The 17,151-nt window shown below is 36.1% G+C and overlaps 1 protein-coding gene across 1 annotated transcript in view; it reads left to right on the forward strand.

Annotated features, from left to right (window-relative positions):
• Positions 1 to 17,151, forward strand: part of LOC104567792 (gamma-aminobutyric acid type B receptor subunit 2) — a 196,070-nt gene that overhangs the window by 55,527 nt on the left and 123,392 nt on the right. Inside the window, exons 6-8 of the mRNA XM_088521333.1 lie at positions 5,479 to 5,559; positions 7,641 to 7,791; positions 8,212 to 8,344. Of these exons, the coding sequence (XP_088377459.1) occupies positions 5,479 to 5,559; positions 7,641 to 7,791; positions 8,212 to 8,344 (365 nt within the window). The remainder of the gene's footprint in view (positions 1 to 5,478; positions 5,560 to 7,640; positions 7,792 to 8,211; positions 8,345 to 17,151) is intronic.

Consider the following 17,151-nt stretch of genomic DNA (forward strand, 5'->3'; position numbering starts at 1 on the left):
TTATACAGGTGAATCATGATTTTCAGTTAAGATTTTATTATACAAGTGTTAAACCGAAAAGAGTGATCCCATACACAGTTTCATTTTAAACTATCAAGGACTCTATAAACTTCCTAAGAAACTGGAAATAATGTTTAGAAGAGTAAGTGTAAGTTTCACACCGTTTATTCATCACATCAGTATTTCTATTTCAGGAGTAATCTGTTTTCATTATTGTATACTTGTTTATAACTTTCATGCGTTGCTGAAGGAAAAGTATGACAGTATTACCAGGTCAGATGTCTTCTAAGGTTACTATGATTGTTTTTATCACATCAGCTGTCATTATCACCCACTGACAGGATTTAGAATTTTCTGCAAACTATGTGAACTGGAATCCAAAATTTCAGGAATAATGCACTAGAGCAGAACTTCAAATGAAGAAATAGAAATGTGGGGGTTAAAGATAAACATTTCTTCTGGGGAAAAAAAAATCCTAATTACAAAAGTAAGATACTATGGTAATTTACGTCCTTTCAAAGGTAATGTATATTTTCCTCACTGATTCTTCCTTTTCTTGCAGCTACTGTTCAAGAATAATCCTCTGTTTGACTTGACATTTTACTTCTTGTATGAATTATGATTTTTAATCTCAGCACCTCTCTTTAAACAAAGAAATGTTTGAGAATAACTGAGTAGAAATTCATGAGGAAGGCTTTCTTAATTCATTATTTATATACTTACCTTAAGATTTTTAATGTTAAAATCTTAAGCAAGGATTTGCTATTGATGATATCTGATAAGGATAACAGAAAAGCTTTTTGTCCTGTAGGACAAGGACCCATAATCTAAGATTATGTTAATTTTCTGCAAGTTTCTGCAGGATCAAGAAGAATAAATATTTTCATTATCTATTCTGTAATAAGTTATTTTTCATAATGCTTAGTTTAACTCAGTAATGCAAAGGCATTTAAAATAGCATTTCCAGGTTTCATGGGAAGTCACAGTTATTTTGTTATCCACTTTCAAAATGGGCCATGCAAAGGTGAAACAGGTAAAAAGCGACTGTGCAGACAGCCTTCACTGGACTTACTGAAGTATGGTGAGTGTGCTCAGATTCCATCAGCCTGAAAGCATCACATGAGTTTTTTCATTGCTTGTAATTGACCACTCTTTCATTAACTTCTTCACTTTCTTAACTTCTGAATACCTTTAGTCACAAAATTACTATGACTGTGTGGAACATTAATCCTTCCTGAGCTTCTCCCAAAGGTAGCAGAAGAAAATGGGAAGATGAGCTAAGATCATCAGTGGCACATGATAGCTAAGTGACTGACAGTTTAAGGTACCCAAGAAAGACATTCATTCTTTACAGGAGAATGTGACCAGGAGAAAAGCTGGAAAAAATAATAATGTCACCTTTCCTGGCATCCTTCACCTTGTCTCTGGCCTGAACCTGTTAGTGGGATGTTACCTTATGAATGGTGAATTTTTAGACAGGTTAGATTTATCTGACCCTTCAACACCATACCTGCTAAACTATGTCCCTATGTGCCTCATCTACACATTTCTTGAACACTGCCAGGAACTGTAACTCTACCACTTACTTGGGCAGCCTGTTTCAATGCTTCACCACTGTTTCCATGTAGAAATTTTTCCTAATGTCTAACCTGAACCTCACCTGGAGCAGCTTGAGGCCATTTCCTGTCGGTAGGTATTTGGGAAAAGAGATCAACCCCCGCCTCACTACAACCGCTGTTCAGGTAGCTGTAGAGAGCCATAAAGTCTTCCCTGAGCCTACTCTTCTCCAGACTAAATAATCCCAGTTCCCTCGGCTGCTCCTTATAAGGTCTGTGCTCCGATTCCTTCGCCAGCTTCAATGTGCTTCTTTAGATACACTCCAGCACCTCCATGTCTTTCTCATACTGAGGGGGCCAAAAACTGAACACAGTATGCGAGGTGCGGCCTCACCACTCACTGAGTACAGAGGAACAATCACTTTTCTAGTCCTGCTAGCTACGTTGTTCCTGATACAAGACAGGCTGCTGTTGGCCTTCCTCGCCACTTGGGCACACTGCTGGCTCATGTTGAGCTGACTGTCAACCATGCAACTCTACGGTCCCAAGCCTTTGGGTTGTTGTGACTGAAAAGCAGGAGCTGGCACTTGACCTTGTTGAATTGTTTGCCTCAGCCTGTCAATGCAGCCTGTCCACATCCCTCTGTAGAGCCTTCCTACTCTAAAGCAGATCAACTCTTTCTCCCAGCTCGATGCTGTCAGCAAATTTGTTGAAGTTCCACTCTATCCCTTCATCCAGATCATCAATAAAAATATTAAAGAGGACAGGCCCCAACATTGACCCATGGCCAACACCACTTACGAGCAGTCACCAGTTGGACTTAGCTCCATTCACCACCACTCGGCCTGGCCATCCAGAGAGCTTTTCACCCAACACAGAGTACACCTGTCTAAGCCATGAGCTGTCAGCTTCTCCAGGAGAAAGCAGTGGGAGATGGTGTCAAAGGCCTTACTAAAGTCTAAGTAGACCACACCTATAGCCTTTCCTTCATCCGCTAGGCAGGTCATGTGGTCATAGAAGGAGATCAGGTTGGTCAAGCAGGACCTGCCTTTCATGAACCCATGTTTGTTGGGCCTGATCCCTTGGTTGTTGTGTACATACTGTGTGATCACCCTCAAGATAATCTACTTCATATCCTTTCTTGATACTGAGGTCAGGTTAATAGGCCTATAACTTCCCAGATCCTTCATTCAACCCTTGTCAATGGGCATCACATTGACAAGTCTCCAGTTGTCTGGGACCTCCTCTGTTGGCCGGGACCCCTGACAGATTATGGAGAGTGACTTGGCGAGCACTTCCACTTGCTCCCTCAGAACCCTCAGGTGGATCCCATCTGATCCCATAGACTTGTGAGTGTTCAGTTGGAGTAGCAGGTCACTGACTGTTTCCTCCTGAATTATGGGGAAGTTCTTCTGCTCTCTATAGGTAACTTCCAGCTCAGAGGGCTAAGTACCTTGAGGATAACTGATCTGGGTGTAAAATACTGAGGCAAAGAAGGCATTAAGTACTGAGGCCTTTGCTCATCCTTGGTGACAATGTTCCCTGGCTCATCCCAAAAAAGAATGGAGATTCTCCTTGGCCCTCCTCTTCTTGTTAATATATTTATAGAAACAGTATCCATCTAGTTCATCAGTTTTGAATCATCTGCAAAAGAAATAACCATTTGAACACAGAAGTTATTGCTGTGAAGATTTAATTATTTAATGGATACAAATATTTATGCATATATCTATTTCTCATAGAATTCTCAGCGCTTGACAAGAGGCATAAACTTCTTTTTACCTGTTAAGTGTATGCTTTACTGTGTGCAAAAGAAGTTTGTCGTGCTATCTATCATTAAAGGAGACAGTAAAATAATCCAAAGGTGCAATGATCAATGGGCTTTACCTAGTTGACTTTATTCACCACTATGAAATCTTTGTGATAACAACATCCACCATTAACTGGCATGATTATTACAGGAGTCAACTTATCAAGTAGAAAGCAGAAATTAACAATTAATACAATTAAATAGAGTACACTGCTTGTCTCAGAATAAAAAGAAACAATTTTATTAAAAAAGCTAAAATCAAATGAAATAATTTTTAAAATTGCTGTAGTGTTACTTTGAGTATACAGGGGCCTCTGAACTTTGCAAGGAGTGAAAAATATATGCTAGCATTTCTGCACCCTGAATATACATAGGACTCTCAACCTTGTAAGGAGATGCAAATGAGCACTCTTACACCTTGAATGCACAGGGGACTCTCAACCTGTCAAAGAATTACCTTAGCCCAGTGTGCCAAGTTAAGAGGAGTTGAAGGATACTCATGTCACGGTCCAGCCAGATGTTCAGATGTTGTTCCAGAACCCTGCTGAAGTCATCAATGCTAGACTCTCTCTTTTATACCCTTAGGGAAGGAGTACGTAACTGTGCTATGGTCATTCTTACAAAGCACTTTTTCCAAAATTTTCATGTGAGATCTATAAAAGCATATGTTTTTTCTGAACTGTCACCATGATAGGTCTCAGTCCCTTATCAGTGTTTACAAGCTTGTCCGATTTGGTATTGCTGCAGTGTTTAGCAAAGTGGGACCATCCTGCCTCCACAAGATTTCCCATTTTCCTGTCTTCCTGCTGGGGGCAGTATCCATTGTTTACCTTATCAAGTCTCTGCCACATTTTCAGAGTACAATTCAGCAGTGTCATCATTAACTCTTTACTCACCCATCAGGGCCTTGTAAAGGTGATGCTGATGACTAGCAAAGCACACTTTTGTTTCAGATTAGTCTCAGGATACCACAAATGGATCATGTTTATGTGAAAGAAAAGTTAGCTTGCAAATTGCAAGCTCTTACCTTTGATGGGTTTTTACAAAATGCCTAGGCACCTCTGCCAGGTTTGCAGTCAAGCGTGGTATACAGTTCTGTGTATACAGTTTTGCCAATAAGAAGTGAGGCTTATGCAAGAAAAACTTTTACCTCCTGTGAGTTTTCAGATTCATATTAATCAGCCCATAGAAGTTGCTAAAATAAACAGCTACAACCAGTTAAATGCAATCAGTTCCTGAAATCAGTACCACAAGAAGTGGTGATTTAGTAAATTCATGCAACCTTAAGCAATACCAAAAAAAAAAACCCTAAGAAATACTGGAAATTAATTTTTACCAGATGCCCTCAGAATTTTTACCGGGTGCCCTGGGACAAATGTGTGACAAAATTCAAAATATAGTGAACAAGGAAGTAGCCAAACTTATGAAGTTTCCATATCTGCATTACTTAAATCCCTTAGGTACAAGATGGGCATATATACAAATATAGTCCCAAAATACCAGTTGAGGGTAACAGTAAATAATTTAGCTCAAGGTGAAAGTTGGCTTTAGTTATACAGACTGTTTTGCAATCAGTGTGCTAATTAGTTATTAATTCCCAGTTAGAATAAGAGATTAGATTTTTAGCGTATTTATTAACTAGCCAGTCTACTTCATACTGTCTGGAGTAGGCCACTGAGAAATGCTTCACTAAACAACATGTCCCAGTTGTTTAAATAGGAGTAGGACATGGGATTATGGCATGGATAGCCATATCTGTTCTTCCAGAAAAATGTCCTAGTCAATGTGAACCAGTAACTATGTGTGATCTTTACATTAGAGATGTCCCATTACAATAGTGTCCCACTACAATACACTATATTGTAGTGTCCCACTACAATAATTTTGTGATGAGGTGAATAAGAGTTTAAAAATACTTCTAATTTCAGGAATGCTTCTTTTAATGATTTTGGCTGCCTGTTTTAATAATTCTTGTACATGAGGAACATTTCTTTGAGAATTTTCTTTTATGATTATGTGAATATAGCATACTGTCAAAAAGAAGACAAAAGCAGTTAAATAATTGAGAGAGGTGAACTGCCACAAGCAATCACTCTTGTTTGTTTCTTGCAGAAAGAAAGGAAGTGAAGGTGGGAGAGTATAATGCTGTAGCTGACACACTGGAAATAATCAATAACAGCATCAGGTTCCAAGGTAGGATAAAAAATGGAGTGAGATAAAAGAATTACATGGATGACTATATATAGATTGCAAGAATGCATATTGTTTAGCTCACCGTTAGGGTTTTTAGTATTGAATAGCTATGAAACTGCAGTAGAAGAATTGAACTATTTAGCATTTTACTGGTACATGCAAGAAAATATGAGAATTCTCAACAGAAAATTGCAATATTTGGATACTGTGTAATTGTTTTCTATTCCAATAACTGGGGCAAGCTGAAATTGATATGTGTATAAAAATGTTCTTTGTTATTTCAGCAAGCCACAGGAAATCTCTTTTATTTCATCTTCATCAAGCAATAATACTCTAATTTCATTCCCATTTTCCATTTCCCCAATTCATCTCACCTGAGAGGTGGTCCCACGTACTGTGTTTGTACAAGTGGTTGTTTTCCTTTGTGAGATATCTGTTAATTAGAAAATACTATTTCAACATATCAAAGGTAGCTTTAAGATGGTTATTGAGGTATAGACCAAGCAGCCCAGGGCTAGTAGCCCAGCAGCACTGCCAAATAGGCAATTTTGCCATTGTCTTCTCAACACTTTTGTCGCCATGCTGCTCCAAAGTTAACATGATGACTTCCTCTGCCCTCATAGCAGTTGCATATATAATCGGGGCAGACTAATGTCAGCAGAAATTAAGGACATATAGATATGTAGACTCTCTGGAAAGCTAATAATTAAGATTAGATGTGACTATTATGGCACAATTCAGTAAGACAAGGTAAAGCTAAGTCAGCGTCATGAGTTCTGTGTGGTTTCCCCTGTGACTGTATTAAACTGCCATATCCAGTCCTTTACTATGCCTGCTTCCTAGGAGTGGATATTCAAGGTTTGCATGAGCATACCAAGTGTACCAAACAAATGTACCAAAGTTTCACTGAAGTGATCTAATTCATGACTGCGTGTCCAGCCCCTCAAGGTCTCCATCTTTCTTTCTGGCGTACTTTTGGGGACTGAACTACCAGAGGAAGGATGACAAAAAAGGAGTAGATTATTTTTGCAGGAAGGAGGAACCCGTGGTGTAGTTGAATATTGATTTAATACCATTAATTTACAAAGGAAACCTTTCTTTCCATGAAAGGCCTGCCTTTGTAAAACCTTTCCACTTCCCCATACAGAGTTTATGTGGTAAGGATAGGTTCAGACATTTTTGGATGCAAAATTTCTTTCTGAAGGAAGTAGGTGAAGCAATAGATCTTTTGTCAATCTGCCTACACCAAGAAAAAATGTAGTAAGTAGATAAGGTCAGGAAAGCAAGTGGAGAATGAAGAGCTTTATCATAATTTTCAGAAAATAATTCTTCTCCTTAAACCAAAAAGCCTTATTCAGTCAGAGCTGAGTGTCAGTCAAGTTTGTGATGGTAAGTATAGCTTTTACGTTCAGACATTCAGGTCGACATCTGCAGGATTTTGAAAAGTGAGTCTGTCAATGTCACCCACTATACCTCCCCAAGGCCTCCATCAACCCCTACTTTTTGGCCAGAGGCTCCAGTTCAGCTCCGCTGGGACCCCACGTCCTTGCCAGATGTAGGTACGTGCGTCTGTCCCAGCCCTAGGGAGCTGCCAGCCCACAAGGCACCCTGACACATTTCTCTATAGTGAAGAAGGAATTAATTTTGGGTGACTGGTGGTTAAGCCAAAATAGCAAACTTCTCTAACTTAGCTTTGTTTTATTGATTAGTTGGTTTTGTCCATGGATACTAGATAGCAAGGCCTATAGAACATGACCAGGCAACAAGGAAACTGTGATGAGAAACCATGTCCTCTGTCTCCTCATTTTTCTGCTGCAGAAAATCATATATATATATATATATATGTATATATATATATATATGCATTTTCTCCCCGGAAGAAGATGTTCACCTGCTTCAGAAATACAAATCTTCTTTGTCAATCATATTTGACTAAAATGTGTCTCTCAAAAGTCAATGACATTTCATCAGCTACAGCTGTGGTTTACAGTTGCTAAGTCTGTTGTGAGTATAATGCTGAGGACAGATATAATTTCCTAGAAAAAAAAAACTTTAGCCATTTTTTCTTTCTGCAATTCTAGGACTTGAGCCTCCAAAGGACAAAACAATCATACAAGAAGAGCTACGCAAGATCTCTCTTCCTCTCTACAGCATCCTTTCAGCCCTCACTATCCTTGGAATGATAATGGCCAGTGCTTTCTTGTTCTTTAACATCAAAAACAGAAATCAGAAGTAAGATATTCATGTTACTTCTGTCATAATTTCTTCATTTTTAAGTGCCATTTGTAAAGGCTGCAATCAAAATATGCGTACGCTATTAGTGCATTAAAACTATAGGAAGAACATATTTTACAACTAATTTAATTAAATTTGCTATGTAGTTCAGTGTTCTTTTAATTGTCATTGAAAAGTGTGATTATTCTTTGTGCATTAATTCTAGCTAACTAATCTATCAGTATAGTTAAGCATCCAATAATCTAAAACAATAATAGCTCTTAAAAAAAAAAGAAGTCTGGGGGCTTGTAGATTTCATAGTTTTACAAGAAGGGTCATCTATTTGCCTGATTTGCCTTTGTTATGAAAAAACTCTTCTTTAATAACATAGCTGTATTTCCCCCCTGCCTTTAATGCACTATCACCTTTTGTCTGTAGGCTAATAAAGATGTCCAGTCCCTACATGAACAACCTTATTATCCTTGGAGGAATGCTTTCTTATGCATCTATTTTTCTTTTTGGCCTTGATGGATCCTTTGTCTCCAAAAAGACATTTGAGACACTTTGTACAGTAAGTAATTCCATATATTTTAGTTTAAGATGCTCATGAAGAAAGCTCTGCAAGATGTGCAAAAGGAAAAAGTACTAGTTGGATGTTTTGTTCCATTTAATCACAGATGCTCTTAATTTGTTCCCATGATAATTTTGGGGACCACATTCTGAGACATATGCAACTCTATAATCTTAGTGAAATAATATGGCCACGTATTTTGTGAATTCCAAAAGCTTTTATCATCATACACATTTCTAGCTAGACTGAAAACTCACACAAACCTAAACCTACATAGAATATATCATAGCAAAACAAGTAACCCTGAAACCAATTAAATAGGTCATCAGAAATGCTTGTAATTATTAATTGCTTGCTGTAATAAGGATGTATTTACGTGGATGTAGGTAGTGATTTGGATTTTCAGCATAAATAGATAGGATTTTTTGACTACTCTTGTTGTTTGCCTAGAGATTAAAGCTTTCAGCGCTCTGTGACCAAGCACTGTTTCCAGCTATGCTATGTTCTCAGCTCCAGTGCTAGAATAATTTGTGTGGTTTAATATCAGTACTGTTATACACTAGTTACAGTGCAGCACCTTGAACATGGCCTATCTCATAGGAGTTCTACCTTCATGTTAACTGGAAAGATTTATATATGGATAGGAGACCCAAACATTCTGTCTTACAGTTGCCTGCAACAATCTACTCTGTGCCTCTTATGATCATTGATACTATATATAACATATATATAAAAAATATACATTAGGTGATGCATCCAAACCTTAAAACTGAGGCTTCCAAACTAAATTCTGTAAGAAACCTGACTTAGATAAAACTTCAAAGAAAGGGCAGAAGGTAAGAAGGACATCAGTGCAATGATATTCCTCCTGAAAGCATTGCAGTGTTTTGTTTGGATCTTTTCTTTGATGTGTTCATCTGATTCATTGGCTCTTTTTCTTTCAAAATATCCTAAAATGGTGCGTAGTCTGCTGCCTAAGAATATCAGACTTACTCAGGACTTATCTTCACTATGTTCTTTATCTTCCTCTAGGTCTTTAAGAAATATGCACTTCAATGCACCTTTATTTAAGTGTTTAAATTTGTGAAGGACAGAGATAGAAACACTTTCAGAGAACAATTCAAAGCATGAAAGTTTGATGTCTAAAGCTGGCTTCTGTGGATGCTTTTCTATTTCCACTTAAAACCTGCATATTGACTAAAACTACTGTAGATATGAAATATTATGTGCTTATCACAACATTTCATTCTGAAGACATCTTTAGTACATATTAAGATGTACTACAAGACAGAGTATGTGTGAACATTTAGGATTTGTTGGGGCAAAGTCCTAGCTTCATTAGTTCCAGCTGAACATACCTGTATTTTGGGCAGCTAACCTCTAGCAGAAAAGGAGGGGGAGGAAAGAATAGCCAGTGCTCCTAAATTTAGATCACATGTTCTATATATAGCCAGTAGAAAGACATATGTCAGAAGACTTGAAAGGACAAGCAGTTCTCATTTCACAAGCTAGGTGTAAGACTCTTTGAATGTGTATAGGGAAGCAATAGAAAGTGTGAGATACTGCCATTTGCTTGTTATCCAGTAATCATATCCTTCTTTGTGAACAGATTTCTAATGGCAGAGGAGTCTCAGTGTAAAACAAGTTGGTAATATCAGTTCCCATTCTTTTCTCACCCTACTTTTCAGAAGAATACAGTGGCAGGAAGTGGAAATCATAGGTAACAATGTCTCCTTCACCCTCAAGTGCCTTGAATTCAGAGTTCACTGCTAGGCTGTAGCATTTTGTGTGAATGGGCTATCTGCAATCCTTCTCTTGCAGCAGTACCATTTGCCCATGCCAAGCACTGCAGACCAGAAGGGAAGAAAGTGGAACCAGAGGCACTTATCAGCATGGGGATGGTCTAAGAAACAGGTCTCTGTTTATATTAAATTATATGAAACAAAGAGCTTGTGCCCTTCTTTTAAGTGTGAAACAGAACTCAGTCTTAACTCTGAAAACTAACCAGTCCTTTCAAAATGCTGTGTATTAGAACTATATTTTTTCAGACATACATTTTGTGAGCTTTCTCTAGTTTGCTTCTCAAAATGCAACCTCTACTGTCATTCTCTAAATATTCCACTCTCATAAAATAAATGCTGCAAAATTTAAGTGAGGGCTGCTATATTCTGTCTTACCTTATGACTCTCTTGTATTTTTTTTTAATTTGTATTTTTTTCTGGTACATTATCTTAATTAATTCTTTGTGTTGGACATGGTGATTAACAAAACTAACTGCCATACAGGCAGATCTGGACAAGCATTTGAAAAAAATAATAGTAAAAGAAAGTGGGAAAGAAAAACTTATGTTCTTAAAGATACCTGCAAAATATTGCCATGTACCTTGAAAAATTTTTGTTTGCTTGTTTGTTAAAAAAAAAATCAGAAAATTGTGGATTTTGACATTTCTTCCCCATGCTGGATATTTTCAGGTTTCCACTGCAGTGCAGGAACATTTCTGGTACTACTTTTCTGTATGTGTCTACTCATGTATCTTAGTATGAATCTCAGCTCTGTCAGTGGCTAATACTGCAATCATAAATACAGGAAAACCTTCTGAGAAAAAAACTATCAGGAACTTTTTTTTTTCCCCCAAATTCTAACTGAAGCTACTCTTAGAAAGTTTTCCTTCTGTAGTTTAAAGATCTTCCAGAAGATATCTTCTCTCAGAAATCATCTTTCATGGCCTCCATTGACTGTGACAACATGCTTTACCTGGATCTAGGAAACAACGCTGGGGATTTCATATATATGGCAGAGAGAAACCCACTGTTCTATTCTGTAACTCTTCTGTTCCTTTGCCTTCACGCATTTGTTTCCAACAGATCTTAGTACGTCCATTTTCTGTGGAAAAATAATCAGGTATACTTAAATATATAGCAATATGTGTTCCTATGTTAGGAATTCATAATACCACATATGGTATTATCTGTTTCCACTCTGTCTTAATTTCTTTAATAGTATTCACTGCTACAGTTTTAATTACATATAATTTTAGTTTTGCAATATGACATCTGGACGTCTCTAATTCAGAGAATGAAAAAGTGTAGAAGTTCTACAGTATAGAACAGGTAGACCATGTGATACTTAATAGTAACTTTTTTGATTGCACTGGAAAAGGAAAAGAAATGCAGTACCTCTTTAAATGTATGTGTATGCCAAACTAGACTAGATTAGAATCAAACTTTTGATTTTAATATATATAATTTATATTTTTTAAATCTCAGAATTAGAATGATATCAGAACAAAGGAGAATTCAAAAGTATGGGTATGAAACAAGATGTGATACTAACTGGAAAAATGCAAGTGAGTGGAAAAATAATTGAAAGCCTTTGAAAGAAAGGACAGAGTAGAAATTGGCACTTCAGTGACATACCTGTGGCTAGAGCTTAAGTTGACATACTAGTAGAGATAGTTAAAAAGGAATATTAAATACGACCATAATATTGAGATTTCTGTAATACATTCTAGTGAGGATTTTCTGCTTTGCGTTTTATACTAGTAATGTTTTTGCAATTTGTAACTGCTACAGAATGAAAGGCTAGTATGACCCTAGGAAGGAACTCAATTTCCTTTACTCTTCCTGAAGAAACAAATAAATAAAACTGACATGAATTTTTAGTTGAATTTAATTTAATTGTTTTTATTAATTTTATTAGGCAGATGTATCCAGACACATCTGATTAGATGTGAGTCTCAAAAGAACGCTGTTTTAAGCACTCCAAGTTGCTATAGAGCATCCATAATCTCTGTGCAAAAAGGTGTAACATAGTAGCTGGTGATAGTAGACTGATTAGCTCTCCTCTTTTCCAATTGTGTCTCTGAAGTGCAGCAGCACTTTTTGTCCTAGAGGGTGTTCAGCATAGATAATTGAGAGAGTCATTTGGAATAAGTCTGTAAGAATTCACACCATTCTGGGAGTAGTCTTCTCTGGAGGTACCTACTAGCTGAATCTCCTTTGTACAATGGAGTTCTGCAAAGGTTTTAGACCAGTGAAAATAAGATCTAAGTCCTGCAGTTTATGCCATCAATAAAATACAGCATACTTTAGCATGTACTTGCTTATGAATTACCAAGCAGTTGTCCTGGTGTCACTGTGTCTTAATCAGTGTTTTGTCTTGAATAAGGTAAAACAGAGTGCATGAGGTTCATTGGCAACTGATGATGTTCTGAGAGAAAGGCTGGTATCTCCAATGACCATTCTAAACTCCATTAGCTGTCTTTACACTGGCATTTAGGCTCTGTCCCAAAAGTTCTCGGAGCCAATTCATTTTCAGTTCTGCTCTGTTTTGTTTTCTTTTGTTTTTCCACACTTGTGTTCAGTAGCACTCTCATCTAACCCAAGACATTTCCAGATATTCGCATTTCAGTCAATTACACTCAGCTGTGATGCAAGCATTTCTAGGCAAGCTTTGTACACAAAACAAAGTAAGAATGTGGGGCTAGGAGAAACAGAAAGTGAGAAAGAAGTGATGGAAATATCCACTGGCAAAGCCCAGCTGCCTGCTGCAACATATAAATATCTGGACTTCTTTTCAATCAGACAATCTGAGAATAGGTAAATTCTTGCCAACAATACATAATACAGACCTTATCTTCCTTAAGCAGTACATTAAAATACAACCATTCACCTTTAGAGGTACTCAGATTTTCAGAAGCGCTTGCGGTATATCTGCTACTATTGTTCTTAATTATAAGTGATGAACTCTCAAAATTTAATTCTGTATCTTGTAGCAATGTGGTAGGCAGATATTTTTGTTCTTTTTTTTTTCCCCTAATTTTCACAGTCACATCTATACCCCCACAAAGAACAGCTAGGTGAGGCAGAACTCCATGGTCCATATTGAGCCTTCTGTGAGAAAATCCTCAGCTTGCACAAGGTGAAGATCGAAGGGTAGTGTGAGAATGGAGAGATGCATCTTGCAAACCTGTGCATCAAACACAGAAAGATTGCAGTATGGAGCAAAAGTGAGGTTTTAGGGCTGTAGGATGAGCTTCTTGTGGGGTGTGTGTGTTTAGGAGGGGCAGTCTCTGACAGTTTGAAACTCTTAAAGTCACTGAGTTGATTGAGAGCATCTCTGGAAATGTGGAGTTGTCGTTAAAGATAAAGTGTGGAAAGTGAGAATATGTATGAAATTTTTGTCTATTTATTTATTTGTTTGTTTATTTCTGTTTTGTCTTACCTCGTTGCTTTGAGTTTTGACTGTTTAAAAAGTTAAATATTAAAAAAGTCATTTTTTTATAACTACAAATTTTTGACCATATTTGGAGTAAAAGATCTCAGCGGAGCCTCTTCAAAGGTGCAGATGGCTTTGTGTGCTATGGACAATAGTCAGTTGGATCTCTCCTTGGGCTAGGAAATAATATCTAGCCTTTGTATTTTTTTAGTCATTGATGATGTCCTCTTTATTACTCATCCAACTGCCATTTTTTTCTTTCCCTTATACTTTTATATTTGTTTTCTTCTTTTCCTTAGGTTGTTTATTTTTGGTTTGAAATTTTAAAAAACAGATATTCAAATCCTACTGAACTACAAAGGGATTTATACTTCTAATCCACTTCTTCGTCTTCAGAAAACAGTCTCACCTTTCTCATTTTGCTTATATTCCTTAGTTTATTTTCCTATTTAATTGTCTAGCTGCTAATTTTAATTTCCCTTTTCTGTATAATCACTTCCATAATTTTCTCAGTGTCATTGAGACTGATCTCACTTCTATCAAATTCTGTCACTGATTTCAACAAGAAAATTTCAGCAGGACAGTGAATAGATTTTAAAGCTGCCTCATAGAATCATAAACTATTATAATATATCTTACACTACCTGTGTAAACAGTCTGAAATATATTGTCAAACAATTATGGGAAATGTCACAGCATGTGAACCACTTTATTTGTATGGAAAGAACAAAATTCAGTTCTCTAATGTAATGGGAATTTAGCTGCTGCTTATAGAAGCAGAATCAAGCCCCTAGTGAAAACATGTTAAAAAACTTTTGTTCGTTCCACTTATCATTTATGTTCCCAGTTTACCAAGAACAATAGAAGGAACTTATTTCTAAACCCATGAGTAGTCCAAAGAAATAAGGACAAAATAATTGTGTTCTCTAGGGCTAAACACATAAGAGGGTTTACTGATATATTTTTTTTCACTTTAAGTGTCTACGTATAATACTAAAATGCCACCAAGCTACTGGGAGCTTCTATTCAGTTCAGACCCTGAAGATAATCCTCTGTGCACCACAACTTCCAACCATGTGCATATACAAAACAATTTAATTACTAATATTGCCAAAATAAATCAGACTGAGTCTCATCAACTAAGATGAACAATATTGGAGATGTCAAGTCCTATTAACAAAGGTTTGAAATTTTTATTTAAAATTAAACATTAAAATGGTTTAAAGCAGACAAGATGGTGCTTTCAGGATTCTTAAATTTGAGTGGTTCTTCTGCAGAAACATAACATAAACATTTTTCTAATTGACAGGAAAAGTTGTATCTTAAAGAACCAAAGTGTTTCAGTACTCCATTCAATAACTGTTATATAAAAAAAGTCATCTGGCTTGGCTATAATATCCAACACACACTGAACATCCAATATATTCTCCATGCTGATATGAGGCACCTTTTATTCTTCATTTTAATTCTTTATGTTCATCATTTGCTTCTTTGATACTGGTAAAGAGGAGCATGGCAAACATGAAGATACAACACAGAGTGTATTTCATATGCTATTCAGAGTGTGCTCTGTTTCTTTTTTTCTTTTCCGTAACTTAACAGAAGTTATGGACCACTTTCTTGACTGAGTGCATTTGAAGTTTTTATCATTTTTTAATTGAGCTCAACACATTTCCAGGCATTCCTGTCCAGTTCATGACTGCATGGTCATCTGAATGCATGTGCAATGATGGTCAAATGACTTTTGTTCTTGTATTAGAACATATTAGAACTTTTTAATAGTGAAATTTTACACATTTCAACAATTTCCAAGATATCTTGTTAATTAACAATAATTCTTTTATACAGTGTAATAGTAATTGTAAATTTAGACAATATTACTATATTTACCACTGGCTAAGAGTATTTTGTGGGGTTTTGCCTCATTTCATCTGGACAACTTTTATGAAGTACCTCGCATTATTCTGAGTTTGTTCTGGATGTTTCTGATGCTTTCCCCATTTTCTAATTTCCCTTTACATTGTTCACAATCTTTTTTATTAACATTGAGTTACAATACCAAATAACTTTTTAGAGCTTATATATGGATAAATAAATATAACATGTATCTCTATTATGATAAGAAGATGATAGTAAAGATGTATGTGAATTTATATGAAGATAACTAAGAGTAGAATTTGTACTTTTCAATGTTGGCTAGCCAGCTCATTGGTTGAGAAGAAATATAATTCAGATGTAAGTTACACTATAAAAAGGCTTTTCAGCTATTAGTATTTAGGATATTATGGAAGAATAAAGCTTCTATAAAAATAAGATCTTTATGTCATTTTGAAGGGTTTTTTGTTGGAAATGGAAGTTTAAAGGAGCCTATGTCATAGTTTATGCTCCTGGAAGATGTAAATCTCTTTTTTGTAAACTGAGAGTCTCCACAATACTGAAGTCAGGAGTAATTAAAACTTACAACATTTGTTTTAACATTAATATTAGAAAACAGTGGAGTTTTCACTTGTTCTGTTCCAAACCACAGTATAGAAAATGAAACAGAATGGTCTGGTTCTTTTTGGAGGCCCTTTCATTGTTTGGTAGTGGGCAGATGTATCACTAAATAAATACCTCATAGTTGTTTCAGCTCCTGTAAGTAATAAACAGATACTTTGGAACATATATTCAGTCAGTCTAAATATCTCAATAAAATAAGTATCAAGGAATGTAAGTAGAGAACCCTACTTATAGGGTAGGTAGATATACCCTGAAATTCAATGAAAGTGTTAGGAATTTTGTAATGACATAACATTTAAGAAAAAGATTATCAGTAACTATTTTTGCAAGTTACCATTCTATAGGAACGTTTTTAAATTTTTAAGCTGATGTAGAGTTGAATTTGAAGCTATGTCTGCTATCTTTAAAGGAGGTCCTTTTCCTGCTCATTTGGTAGCTGCTGGAGAAGAGTGATGTTTCTCAGACATAATTAAAAATTTTGACATGAGGAAATTACAGATTGACTCTATAGCATCATAGGAATTCAGTGCAGGCTTAAGTCTAGTCTCCAATTATTGATATTCTTTCAAAGAATGGGTTAGAGGTCCAGATAAAATTTAAGAAAATTATTTTTTGTGCAAGTCTTATGTGCTCTGTCCATTAGTTTCTGTATGTATGTATCTCTGGCTCTTAGTGTTTTGAGTTTGTTGGGTTTTTTTATTTTGCTGACTACATTAATGATTTATAGCAGCTAAGTTCTAGGTCACTTTCCTTAAAATTAAAAAAACCCTTCATTTTAGATTTATCCTCTTCTTTTTATCAGCAAGAGATGATAATAAAAATCTCCTGATATCTCTGAGCCATAAGGTTTCCAATATAGCCAATAGTTATATTATTAAAATTTACATAGTCAAATGCAGAAATGCATACAAAATTTTGAACTGAACATGATAAAAATAACATTTTTCTGAATATTCAATTACGGGAATATTATGAACATGAAAGAATTTATTACTATTCTCAAGAGGCAATTACTGCTTCAGTGAAAACAAAGGAGTCTTATTAGAAACATGAAAATACCATGAATCTGCTTGCCAAATAAAGCACTAAAC

Source organism: Tinamus guttatus, unplaced genomic scaffold (genome assembly GCF_059628265.1).
Source record: "Tinamus guttatus ecotype Peru unplaced genomic scaffold, ASM5962826v1 Tinamus_guttatus_pri_ptg000117l, whole genome shotgun sequence".
NCBI classification, from domain to species: domain Eukaryota; kingdom Metazoa; phylum Chordata; class Aves; order Tinamiformes; family Tinamidae; genus Tinamus; species Tinamus guttatus.